Here is a 14,326-nt window from a genome sequence, read left to right on the forward strand (position 1 = left end):
GCAGTACCAGGTATACTGACAGAAAATATAGATATCTACAGCAGATACAAAGAGAAAAAAAAAAACACCCAACTACTAACACCCAACTACCTGTCTAAAAAGAAAAAAATAAAATAAAAATAAAAACAATTTCCCAAACATAAATTCTTAATGCTTTTTACAAAAAAAAAAAATAATTTATTAAACAGCATGTGCTTATTAATAAATTACAAGGCAACCAGATGTAGAAGTCACTTTCAATGTGTTGTTGAAGGTGTTTATGCTAATGAGCAGAAGCAGAAGTATTTTTAGATGTTTGTTTGCATGGGGAAAATAGCCTGTGCCAAGTGACTTGGAAATACATGTGATGGATAGTTAACTATTGTTCTTAAAGAATGGCAGGCAGTCTTTGTTTTTACATGCTGAAGAGGACCTTTCCTCTTTAGAAGTGATTTCCACTCTCTATTTTTCAAATCAAATGATAGTGAACTTCCATTAAAGAAAAAAAAAAGCATTTCCATTCTTCCATGAGTCATATCTAGCCAGCTTAATCCAATATAAATAATACTATTTTAATAGGAAAAGTATTTTAATTGTTCTGTAAAAGCAATAATAAATCACAAACTTTTTCCTTCTCTTATTATCTCTGGTAGAGCAGAAAAAGTAACTGAGCAATCACTCAGGAAGATACCATCAGGATGGTGATGAGGAGAAAAGAATAGTGCTCTGAACTAAAGGAACAGGAAAAAATCAAATTCTTCAGAAGTGTTGAGGTAGGGCCTTCGTTTGGTTATTTTAGCACAACAGCTGAAGATATCGCTTATCTTACAGCTCTTTAGGAAGTACATTTTGTTCCATAGAACAAACTCAGGGTTACTGAAAGGGAGGCGCAGCAGCAACTTCCACTGCACACTGGTGCAGGCAGCGCCAGCAGCAATGCTTCGTTACTGCCAGTTACCTTGGGTATTTACAGCCAGGTGAAGACATAAAGCAACTATGAAAGCATACCGGTTTTAGGGGGAGCATTATTAGGCACAATACATACACAAATCTACCAATGTTGTGTCTTTATATAAAAGTAGCTACACAAATGCCTTACTGGCGAATGTATACTGAAATTATAGACACAGAGGAATCTGAAGTGTACAAGCTTCTGAATAATTTTGATAGTAGGGTTTACATCTCTTCATAGGCACTCAGTTAGTTCAGACCTGTTTGTTCCCTGGAGCAGGCATTCTTTTGTACGCCAAATTGGAGTATGTGGGTATTTTCTGCAGAAATATTATACCTTCCAGGTATGCAGGCATCAAGCATTTTAGATGCAAATGAAAATGGTATCTTTGTACTAAGTGCAGTTTAAGGTAGTTGTGTTAGAGACAGAAGTCATTCCATTCCCCCTGTATGTTTTCGTAACATTACAAAATTGGGCTAAAGTCCAAGTTTCCTCCTCCTGGCGACAGCTACCTAATCCAAGCTGTGATGTATGCCATCTCCTTGTATTTTATTTCAGCAATATAACATAAAGTGGATTTTTCAGATGACATCTAACAAGGCATAGCGAGAATTTTCTTTGCCACTACTGATAACAGTTGTGACAAATCTATCTGGTTTGTAGATTTCAGAAGACTCCAGGGGCATCAGATCAAGCCATCTCAAACAAGACACAAAGAGCAGAGGTTGCAAGGCTGATTTCTTACCCACGTGTTACTTTACCTAGCCACCCCTATTGTGCTTTAAAAAGGGAGAGGAGGATTTCTCCACCCACCTCCCACCCCCCTGTCTTTTTTTAAATCTCAGTATTAGCATAAACTAGATCAAAATAACATTGTTATAAACGTAAATTACAGCATATCCTGAAATATAAATAATGTGCTTTTAGAAGAGAACATTACAAAAGCAGTCACAATCAATTACAGTTTAATTTAGAAGCAATTATATCTGGTATATATCCTATCATTAAATATTTAGCAAGAGATCTAAATCAATTGCACACCTACTTATTTTTGTCATAGCATTTCAAATTCATGCACATAATAGGAAGCACAGAAATAACTTTAATAATGACCAATAACAACATACAAAAATTGGGCATAGCAGTCCTTATGAAATAAAGTTACAATTCACTCAGTTTTGAAAATTGAAGCCTGAATGTTACCAGTTCTGTTTTGATAAGGTAAAGAAAAATGTATGCATATTTTAGAACAATAAAGTCTTGAAAAAAAAAAAAAAAAAAAAAAACTTTTAAAATATTGCATGGAGCAGCACTGAATGTGAAACAAATAAGGAACTTAAGTTTCTTGGTATTTTTGTGAGGATATAGCCAAGGAAAAAAGGGCATTTTCTGGTAAAGAGATAAATAACTGCATCTATCTCAAATGAATGTACTGCTGGGGTTAGCACATTCTGAAGTCTTCCCCCAAACGTTGCTGCTGGCTCCAAAGTCTCTTGCTATTTAGAGCTTGTAAGACCTGGCTCAATGTTCCCAGTTGAATAATCCGGCTGTCTAAAGAAAGCAGAAAATGGTAAGAAGCAGGGAAGTTCTACTTTCTAAATTATGAAAGACAAAAGAAAAGTCAAGGAAAAGAAAGTCACTGGCTTATGGAGGGGAAAATTTTTATGAAATAAAGGGAGATAAGTGCTTATTTTTCTCATATCTGCCTCTCTGCAGATGCAGTTTACATTTGTGATAAATTGCAAAGAAACAGTTCAGCAAATTTCTGACAAATATAATCTGAATTTTTAATCCCCTTAATTTGTATCAAAGATAATTAGATAATCATGAGACGAACAGCTATGTGTTCATTCTTGTACAGCCACTTAATGAAACGAACAACTTTGTTGATGGAGCACAAGGATTGGGAAACGGTAGTCATAATGCCACAAAAATGTTTGTGCAGAGCTGCTGAAAAGTTTAGAGCCGTGACTTTACTCTGATGCTGAACTGTCAATAAATAAATAAATAAATAGAGAACTGTCACCATCCTCCTCCTCCATATCTTACACATCTGACGCACACATTTCTAACCAGTCCCAAGGAACAGGCAGGCAGTGCTGTTCACGATCTAAAAGCCATCTGCAAAGCCTGACCTTGACTTCGAATCCAGAGGGAGTTAAGGGTGGACTCCAGTTGCGAAGCAGCAGGGCTGGGCCGTGCCCTCCCTGCAGGCTCCAGGAGATGGGGTTCCCCATGCTCAGCCCCTCGCTGAGCCCCGGAGATGCTAGGTTGCAGATGACTCCTAATAGCCAGGAATACACTTAACTGCACCTAGCCCTCTAAAAGTGCGATTTACTGCTGTCAGATCACTTGACTGTGCTTACCTCAAAACAACAGCTGAAAAAACATAATGACAAACACTGGTAATGAGCAGCTAATATACGCTCCAGGATGAATTAGCCTTGACAGTATTTCTGCTCTTGCAGAGTCCCTGCTGCACAAGATTATCTTCCACTGTAGCTTGTTAAAAGTGCGCCAGTGCTCAAAACTCCCTTATGAGAAGCTGAGCTTGAAGTGAGCCCAGATGAGGTCTCCTACACAAGATGGTGAATCAGTGCCACCTTATAATTTATGCCTTCCCATGCATAAGCAAAAGTGTGCCCCTCAAATTGGAGGTTAGTCAATTATTTTGGACCACCTGTCAAATTAGAAACTCAGATAGATGTCTTACGGGACAAAATTCCTGCATGTCAACATTCAGGAATGGGATTTAAAGCAATTTCAGCAGTTGAATAAAATTGTTTGTATACAGAAATGCCAATCAATAGATCTTAAAATGCAATAATCTGCTCAAAGAGGAAGGCGTTAATTGCTAGAAAACTTCACTGCCATGTGACTTGTCAAGCAGTAACCGGCCACCTACAGAGACCATGATCTGGTTCTCCACAACACATCACAGGAGCTAAATGAATTCTTGTTTACAATCAGAGATTAGAAGTCATAACATTTCTAGTTTGCAGTGAGATCACCACTCTTATCGCTTGGCTTTGAAATGCAGGCAACTTCTTACCATCTCTCTGCTATAATGCAAACAACAAATTACCCTCTTTGCATTTATGTTTACAACTTCCTCACTTCCATGAATACCAGACTCTACTATTTTGCATTTCAGTGGTACTCAGCTCAAGAGCACAGGTCACAGAAAATATGCATTTCATGTGCCTCATCAGAAACTATAAAACTGTACTGCCAGCAGTTCTGAGTCTTGGTTTTCAGTTGAACATGTTAACGCTATCACTTCTTTAAAAGAGAAGTTCTTTTTAGAGATTATGAATAATACACTCTTTCAAAAGAATGTGGACAATTAAGCAGAGCAAAATGGGAAGACATTTCTCATAGGTATTGTTTGATTAATAGACATTAGAATTAAGAAAAAGGTTTTCTGAAAATATACAATTAGCTAATAAACAAATCACATTTAGTGTTATTTTTAACTTGTTGTAGAGCCCCAATGAAAAGCAGAAGAGGTACTGCAAAATAATTACCTACTTTACAAAATGGTGCAGCAAGCAATAGCACTGAAATTATCAGTGGTTAGTGTGTCAGCAGGCAACCATGGTATGATGACACAAGAATATCAGGGCATATTCAAGCTAACTGAAAAATAACACATAGCCATAGGTATAGATAAAATGTGCACAGGGACCCACTTATCTTTTTATAAAGACACAGTTTACCAACACCATGCAACTTAAAACCCATAGTTTACACCACTTCAAAGGAGGGCTCTTCCTTGTGAAAAAGCCAGAAAACAGCACAGAGATTCCAGGTCCTCGCTTCCAATTTCACATTTGAAGACAGCATGGAAGGCTACTTCCTCATATGCTGTTATTGACCCTCACTTATCTGGGTGCCTAGGGCCCTAAGGAGCCCTTCAAGACCACACCGGGCAGATGGCACTGCCATTTCTACCCCCTCCCTGCGCCCGAGCAGGCTCTTCCCAAAGCACCAGAGTTACGAGGCGAAGGTGTCACGGCTAGGGGGTCAGCACTGTTCTTGGTGCAGCCTTTGACCCGCAGCTCTTGTGGGCAGTGGTAACACTTCCAAATGCAGGGCCCCACAAAACACTACCTACAAGTAACGAAGCACACTACTTCAGCGGGAAGCAAATCAAAGCAGTGATCACAGGCCACGACACCTGTCAGGTGCAAGGGGAAAGCAGGGCTCTGAAGTGTTACACAGCCTCTGGGCTCCCACAGACACACTACCCACAAACTACTAATAAATAGCAACCAGCGCCAATCCTGGCACACAGATATAGGCACTATAGTCTGATAAGAAGCACTGATACATCAGAAAGTAAACAGATTCCTAGTTTTCGGGGAAGAATAGATCACAACACGAAGAACAAATACTTGAGTGAGTCATTTCCTGTGTGAGGGAAATAGGAACATGAAGTCTAAAGGTTTAATGCTGTCACAGTAGGGTGTAACTTTCTCCAGATGAAATCACAGAATGAGCCGGGAGCCACCTAAGGTGAAACCTCAGTGGCACCACTTCCGTGCTGCTGGCTCCCGCGGTATCGGTGCCCGCACACACTGCACTAGTGGCTGGGCTGTGTAGATAGGTTTTCTATCCTTGGCTGTGACAATTAACTCACGCCTCTCATGTGCCCTTTGCATTTTATCTGCCAGTTTGATATTGTTCCCATGCCAAGGAAGATAAGGTTAATGAAGACATTCATGAAGGGGGAAAAAAAAAAAGAAAAAAGAGAGCTTTGTAAGGGTCATGTGTTTGTACTGTCAAGATATGACCAGCTACTGGTTAGAGGAGTTCCACCCAACTACCCAAAATGACAGTCAGTGGGGATCTTTTCTTATTGCAGGTCCCCAACACAAAACAGAAAATAGGGAACAACCCTACTGTTCATCATTTTATTTGGAAGAATATTATACAATGTCACCTCAAAGCATGCAATCCCCCCTAGGAGGCCCTGTACATAATTTATTTATTTTTATCTTAACAACCAACAGCAGTAAACTGCTGAAAAGGAAACAAGAAACAGTTTGCATAGTGCTGCCAAAAAAATGGATCGGAATAGAAGAAATTTCAGGTTAATTTATTTTGGTCTAATTTCTTAAGTAACATTTTATGGTAAATGTTGTTGTTTTAACTATTGCCTTGTAAATAAATACACATTTCTATAGCTTCATTACCATGAAGAAGTAGTGCCACAGATGAGGATTCCCCATGACCTGCAGTGATCCAATTATTGTGTCCTGCCACATTTCTGAAGCACCAGGATCAGTAGTCCCTGGGGTGCCAGGCATTCCAGGTCACATATTCTCTATCTGCACATTTCTATCAGAAGTAGAACAGGTACTTTCTCTTTTTTTTTTTTTTTTTTTCTTCTGACAGTATAAAGATTTCCTTTCATACGCCAGTCACATCTGCAAGCTAATAAGGCATCCCCTGCTTTGCCCTTACCCATCTGCCTTCACTAAAAACTTAATTCTGCGTGTATTTTTGCTGTGCTAAACCAACTCCTATTACTTCCTGGCATTAGGTCATTCCAGGCGAATACTGGCACTTCATCACTTTTCCCCCTTATCATCCACTATTGCAAACTCATGTGCGCATCCTGTACACAGACACCGATGTGTGAGTCGTTCTGTGTGAACACAGCAGAACTGCTCAGGACTGGAAAGCAATCCACGGCACCAGCAGTTTGTCCAAACGTCTTCATTACTACACTTGTCTGACTTAAAAGGTGAACTTTAGAAAGTGTAAAATAGGAATACTTTAAATAAAGTACTCTGATGTGTATTGTTTTCAACATTCAGGAACTACCACTTCTTAATATTAAAAGGCACTTCATCAGCAGTTTCATTCTCTATTAGTGAGGATATATTTCCCATCAGTGTAACAAAACCAACAGCATACACAGACAGTGATTTCCTACATTAACCCAATAGGGAAGATGGAATTCAGCATCTTCTGCATTCAGTGCCATCACTTCTTTCTGTAGAGTAAGAGCTGTCTCGATGTGTTATTAATAGTGAAGGAAATCTGCTTCAGAAAAAGTTTTATTTACACTGTAGAGAAATTAAGCCAGAAGTGAAACAGCAGTATCTATGTTAAATAAGGAATGCGTCTGTAAAACATGCATTGATTTAAAAGCGCAAACAAGCCACAAATTCACAGGTTTTCTAAAAGCTTAGGATAGCAAGGCTTTACAAAAGAGGTGGCAGCAGTGCTGACACTCACAAATAAACACAGGTTTATTAGACTGAGTTTTCAAAGCCTAGATGCTTACATGGCACCTTTTCCCAGCCTTTTAATGCTCGTTTTAAAGAGTAACTCTCCAAAATAGCCATTGGGTCCCATTATCTGGCAAGAGGAAGTGGTGAGTGTGAACCCAAATCTTCCCTGGCTCAATCTAGAATGTAATTAATTAGAGGCCTCAAGGTAGCAGAGACAAAGGCTGTTTGTATGGAAATCCCTCCTCAGAAGGAGGTGTGCAGACACTTCCTGATCCAGCAGATAAAACAACGCAGCTCAGCCCGGCCTGTCTGAACACCCTACGAAACAGGTCTCACATCCCTGTCAAAACGCTCACTGCGGAGCAGGAAAGTGTTCAGGCTCTTCAACTTTGGTTGATTTTAACTGTTTCACTTAATGTAAAAATGTTTGTAACATTTACGTGCCAGAGGAACACTCCGTATCTGCAGCGTGTAAGCTTGGTTTAATAAGTTTCTCTTGCTTTATTTCAACCAAATAGAGGACAAGCTGGGCCTTAAAATTATGTTATAGTATTTCTTCAATGTTAATTTGAAAAGGAAATCCTTTAAAGGAAAAGGGGGAAAGTAGTCTAATGCCATGAAAAAAAAAAAAAAAAAAAAAAAAAAAAGGTTATAAAAGGTTATTATAAACAAAGTAACACTATCAAAAATAATATGAAGGTTATATTCTCAAAATAGACCTCTATTTAGTAGCAGGAAGCATACGTTGGGTAGGCAAGTGTGAGAAGTCTTCTGTCTGTCTCTTGGAAAAGATGAAACAACCCCTGGACCACAGGAAATAAGTTTTAGAAAATCCCACTGGTACGAGTGAAAGCACTTCAAATAAATCTGCAAGTCCTCCAAACAATATTAAAGGACAACAGATGTTCTCCCCATTAGCTTGTTTGAAGGCTCACGTAGTCCCTAGGAGAAGCCATTTATTTGCATTGATTAAAGTGGGTATTCAGATCCAGACTCATATAAACAGAGAAACAGAGCAATAGGTGCTTGAGGAATGACAAACCATGCCTGTCCTCTTCACGCTGACAAGAAAGAGTCACTGCACATGCAAAGATAATGGAAAAATACAGACCTTTGTATATACTTTCTTTCAGACTTAATGTCTTTATAATGTAAAACAGAACTCACAAAAAAAAAAAAAAAGTAAAAAAAAAAAAAAAAAAAAAAGAAAGTCTTTAAACTTCAGCTAAAAGTTACTTTTTGAATCATTTTTTTCTTTTGCTTTGTTTCCCTGATAAGTTTCTGACATGCTGGTGACTTGGCTGATATGCTGCCAAAATAAAAAATAATCCTCATTATGAGGAATAACTCTTCTCGTTATAAGCCAGTTCTGAAATTAAATCAGCAATTCTGATTCATCTTACTGTCACGCATCCTTAAGCAGGAGCTGCTCTGCGTACCCATCTCCAGCAGGAAGCACTCCTGCTAGATACGAGCAATGGCAACAGGGGCCCAGACATGGCTGTAAGCTCAGCTGGTGCACAGGTACCAAAACCAAAAGCGGAACCTCACCGCCTTTCCTCCGGCCTGTGAGCATCTGTAGAGCCAGACGTCACCCTAACGACTGGCTGGGTGTGTTGTTCACAGACTGATTCAGTAAAATTCATCAGCAATGCTGCGAGCAAGGATCAGAGTCCAGCCCAAGTCATTAAGATAAAAGTGTCAGCTGTGATTAGGACTGAGTTCCTTATTTCTTCCACAAGCAGTATGGTTTTATCGGAAGTGATGCATGTTTCTTGCTTGTCCTCAGCGAGACTAAGTCGGATGCCTGAGGAGCTATCCTAAGTTCAGAAGCAATGGATTCGAATCTGCCCAGCCAAAGCCAGGCACGAGACATGTCTTTGTGCCCTCAGTGCAATCTGTGTGGAAATGTAAGCATAGAGATCCCACCCACACCAAGGACACCTGGAGAGACAGAGCAGTGCCAGGCTCCCTTTGTTAAAGGAGTACCCAAGACATCAAGTCTGGGGCTCACAGTCCTAGGGCTGTGGTTGTTATTACAGAAGCCCTGCACGGCTGGAGCACCTAAATCCCCTTTATCTTGTTGCACAGCATCAGAGGTGCCTTTGCAAATCGATTCTGCTCTATAATCTTTCACCTAAGCAACAGAGGCTTCTCCTTTGTTGTTCTCCTGCTGCTTCTCTCCCACACGTATTCTCACCCTGGTAGGCCCAGTATTAGTAAGGAAGGGTCTTCTGGGAACCTGGAGATGTAACCACTGGCATGACAATTTTCTTTCTTCCCTTTTATCTCCCCCTTGGTTGCAGCCTGCAGTGTACAGTACGGGGCCCAGTAACAACCAGAACGAAGCTGACCATCAGACCAAAGCCTGCTCTAACCAGCGCCAACAGCAGCACCAGCAGGAAAACCCAACAGGGAGTTGGAGTAGGTCCAGACGGAAACCATACTCACTCAGGGAAGGATATTATGGGGGAAATCACCTGCTGTACTGGATCCAAGTGAGTCTAATTTGAAGCCAGTTCAGAATTACTTTTTGTTTTGTTACTTCACTGAAGATAAGCTGCTTCTCTTCCTAATTTCATCCCCATAATTATCAATCACAGCAACTGAAATGCATTGTAGTTTGAACTCAAATTGAATGAGGAAAAAATTGATTTGTAAACTACCTTCCTCTCATAACTTCAAAGAACAATTAAAAAGTGTTGTTGGTATTCTGAGGAGAAATGCAACACATGCAGGAATGCACAAACCATAGGCTTCGTGGCTGAATAGCTCACAGCAATCTGAAAATTTAATAGCAAAACACTTCACCGAACAGTTTTATATCTGCTTTGAGCTTCAACTTGAGGAAAAGTGTAATTTCTGAAAGCCAGGAAATGCACTCTGTTAAGAGACAGCCTATAGGCTCCACCACCCAAGAAACAACAGGAATTATCAGCAAACAACTGTGTTTGCTACCCAAAGGGCCGTGTATTGAACGAAAAATAACCAACTGCAGCCCCCTCACACAGCTAGGGCAGTGCTGCAAGGCAGCCTGGGGAACCTTGCACACAGAGGAGGCGGCAGGGACAGACGGCCCCCTCTGTCCCCATACCTCTCCAGGAGATCTGCAGTGTGTAAATGCAATTTAAAGCACTGAAGACCTGTGTAATTCTGTGCTGGTAACTCATGATCACAGTAATTTTGCAAAACAGCCTCCACTGCTCCTGAGCAAAGAGCACCTAACCATGCAGTTTAGGAAAGATGGGTCCAATTGTCAGGATTAGTACTTTCACCAAAACAAAAAATGTAGCAGTACAGTAGGAAATATCACAGAGATGAAAGTAAAACATTGGAGCCGAAAAGAGCAAACACTGCTGTGTGTCAAGGCTATGACCTGTATTTATAAACGTATGGTTAAATGTCAGTGTCTCCTGCTCAGCCTCCAACTGATGCACCCTCCAATCCAATAATGAGTATCAGAGATTTTATGATCTAGCATAAGATGAGAAGTCATTAATATTTAACAGTGCACTTCGTAATTACCAAATATGTGTTTCTGTAACAGTAAGTAGCAATAACATCCTGTCAATAGCCTTCAATTCCTTTGCAGGAGCAGGACTGGAAAACATGCTTTTTCACCCATGAGAATGGGGAAAGTAAAGCAAATACATTCTTATTTTAAATTTGGTTTGAACACTGTTACCCTTAAATGCAAAAATGTCCTACTAACTCTGATGGTCCTTTGTACAATTAAATATATTTTAAGTGACCAACAATTTCTAATCAATAAATCACCTTTCACCTGTTATATTGTGCAATCCTTCCAAAAAATGTTCAACATGAATTTTCAGATTGGGCTAGAAGTGAATTATGATCATATTTAATCATAACCCCTTTCACTGATAAAAATGCATTAAAATAATTCTACAGGTGAAAAATTCAACACAGCAAAGACAAAACTTCATTAAAGGAGGAGAAAAAGTAAAAATGAGTTAAAAGGGACATTTAAAGCAAATTTCAACCATCAACTACCCAAGAAATACCAAGATAAAGGAAAAACAACCAACCTTGTATCTGCGTAGGCATTGTTCACCCACACTCAACATAAACTGGGTGTCAGAGACACAAACTTTTTTAGAGTGAGGTTCAGAAGATGATCTTTTTCCCATTTTTCCCACTGAAAAATTTTCATTCTACTATTCCAAAGCCACCATAGGATTACTTGTTGACATATCAACTATTACAATAGCTAAAGCAAAAATAAATATGTACAGAAAAAAAAATCATTAAAAAACAATGTTAACAATAAAATAAAGAACAAACCTTTAATTTTTGTAAAATCTATTAAACAACTGAAAGGATCTGAATATTTGCAACAACTCTAGAGGTTTGGGCTAACATGTGACTGAAAAAACAAAACACCAATATGTGATCTCATGGGACAGTGCATAGGAGGGAAGGCTCATGTACGTGTACATGTATAGAAACAGACTTGAAGAAAAAATAAAATAAAATATAGCTTAGGAGTACATAACTTAGGTATTTGCAAAATCAACTAAGTTTGAAATTCAACCCATAATTTAGTCCTACCTTTCCCATCTAAATTCCAGGTAATATGATTTTAATGTTCCTAATGTAAATGGATACCAACTTTTTATCTTGTATCACTTCAGTAAGGAAAAACAACTAATTCAAAATGTATGAATAATTATTTGGACTACAGGGAAAAATCTTGGTCCCACAGAGATCAATAGCAGAACTCCTTAGTATGGTTAAGCTCCCAGTCTGGTTAAGATGTATGTTTAGGATGCTTATACTTTACTGAGTAGATGAAAAAGCCTAAATGTCAGCTCCAACATCTGACTGTGAATGGGAACTCATTCCCTGAAGGCATATTCTTTTACTTCAACACACCAACACAAAAATAAAGATCACAGAATGTAAGGCAATAAAAAAAGGAAACCAGAAGGCCGTGCAGTTTGATGACCAAAGTTTTCTTTGCTTCAGAACTGTATCTTTACACTTAAATTCCAAGTTGCTGCACTGTAAGAGGAATATGCAATCGTGAATTTAATGTATCTTGAATGTTTGCATCCCCTGGCAAACTGAGCTCTGGCGTTTTCAGCAAAGACCTCAGTTACCTTGTCTTCTGTCTGTGTCTATTATAATGCAAAGCAGTCAAGAAATAAGCCTAAGGGTCATGTCATCCATTACCCAGTAAACTGAATTACCTCATGATCGAACATTATCCAATAACGAATGAATTTTTTCATGATCCATCATAAGAATTCTTCAGAATATATGCAGATCTATCTTTTATTTGTTTAAAGATGAATGCACACATGTACTGCAATTACATAACTGAATTTTCTACTTAAAATTTTGCACAGGTTAAGGTCAGCTTGGTGGTTAAGCAAGTAAAAAGCTCAACAAAAATTTACAGAAATTATAGCATTGCAAATGTCACTTTTTAAGTAGGTCTTATATCTTGACATCCTTCTCATCATTCTGCTTGGCTGGAGAGGCTGTTTTCCATTCCTGACCTTAGAACAGGGCTCATCAGAAAGATGTACTTTATCCCTTCTTGCTCGATGACGTTACAATCCAGCAGTTACATATTGTCTATCATCTTTTGCATACTTAAATCCATTTGGACATGGCCAAATAATGATTTGCAAACCTATAAATATCACAACCATAATTTAAACTCTGATAAATTAATTCCCAGAAAAGGTTTTTCATAAAGACTGGTGTCCACAGAATTAAGTAGCAGGACTCTTGTTAGTCACACCAGAAGATCGCTTTGGTGGTTAGTTTGTGATAAACACTTCAAGCTGGAGGTACTTGCAGTCGTCTTACTATTTCCATAGCTATCTTTATATATGCTTTAGCCTGTAAAAACAGAAACATATACTTAGAACCTTTCATTTTCTATATAAAGCAATACGTCTTGTTAAGTATACATTTTCTCACACATTCAAAGGAAAAGAAAAATGTTATAATAAATGTGTTCTATTCAGCTAGTTTTGTGTTCAGGAAAGTTATATTCTAATACATAAAGTAAGTACAAGCATTATTTAAAATACTGGGGGTACAACACTTTAGTATTATTCTTAGAGCTTGACTGAACAATCTGTCTTAAACAGCAAACAATCAATATTCTTCCAGAGGAGAGGTGCTGAGATGGAAGGAAACTCCAGTCCCACAGGTCCTATTAGTTATAAACTCCCCTCACCTCAAAGACTGAGATGAACTGTACACAGGATTGAGATAGAGAATTGGGAAAAAAAATCCAATAAAAAAAATAAGAGAATTAAGTCATTAAGGATTTAAAAAAAAAAAAAAAAAAAAAAAAAAAGGACATCATTCCAAGAGGCTAAAGTGGGTATTGGAAAGAACTAATTCTGCAATACTAGTATCCCTACAAAAGCTCACTCTCACATCAACCTGTGGCACTTGGCAGGATGCTCTAAGTTGGAGGGCAGAAGACAAAACCCTAAGACTATCAGGAATGACACAATTCAAGCTTACTTCTATCACCTCTGAAAAATGACGTGGCTGGGACCGTGATTGGGCTAACATTGAATATTCAAAAATGCAATGCCAAAAGATACATAAAGCAACTGCCTTTAACACAGTACAAACTACAAAACGAAAACCCAGTAATTTCTTTATCAAGCTCACTAACTCACAGTCAAAACAGAACATAAGTTTTAGAAAGGTCTTTGACCTTGATATAAAGATTTTCAAGTAAAACAGTCTCTTCTGTGTGTTAAATGTGTATGTATATGCATATCATCTACACTGTTCAGAGATGGCTTTCATTGTTACAAATTTATACCTTATCTGTAATTTGAACTTGTTGTGCCTTTGTGGTTGTAAAGTAAAACAAAACTTCGACTGTTCAGCCTGCTTCTACTCCATTACGTTGTAACCAAGGCACCACTTCACCTTCTCAAATCAGCCTGCATTTGCAGCCCATGTTGACAGCCTTCCCTAAATGGGGAAGTTCTTCCTTCTTAAATAACTAGAAGAAATCACCAGAATATTCCCTACTGCGCTGCTCTCCCCTGCCTCCCTTGTGCAGAACTTGTAGATGACTGTAACCTCAAGTTAGACCTTGCAGTCCTGACGAGCCTTTAATACAGCAAATAAACTGACAAATATA

General features: G+C 38.7%; 1 protein-coding gene across 5 annotated transcripts in view; it reads right to left on the reverse strand.

Annotated features, from left to right (window-relative positions):
• Positions 1-11,785: 11,785 nt before the first annotated feature.
• The window catches only part of NUBPL (NUBP iron-sulfur cluster assembly factor, mitochondrial), an 89,581-nt gene continuing 87,040 nt past the window's right edge, over positions 11,786-14,326 (reverse strand). For 4 of the 5 annotated variants that reach the window (XM_084287007.1, XM_084287008.1, XM_084287006.1 and 1 more), the window contains one exon: positions 11,786-13,050. In XM_084287007.1, coding sequence (XP_084143133.1) covers positions 12,988-13,050 — 63 coding nt within the window. In that variant the 3' untranslated portion in view covers positions 11,786-12,987. The remainder of the gene's footprint in view (positions 13,051-14,326) is intronic. The other variant, XM_084287005.1, reaches the window with a different exon arrangement.

The sequence above is a fragment of the Netta rufina genome (genome assembly GCF_964035555.1).
Source record: "Netta rufina genome assembly, chromosome: 5".
NCBI classification, from domain to species: domain Eukaryota; kingdom Metazoa; phylum Chordata; class Aves; order Anseriformes; family Anatidae; genus Netta; species Netta rufina.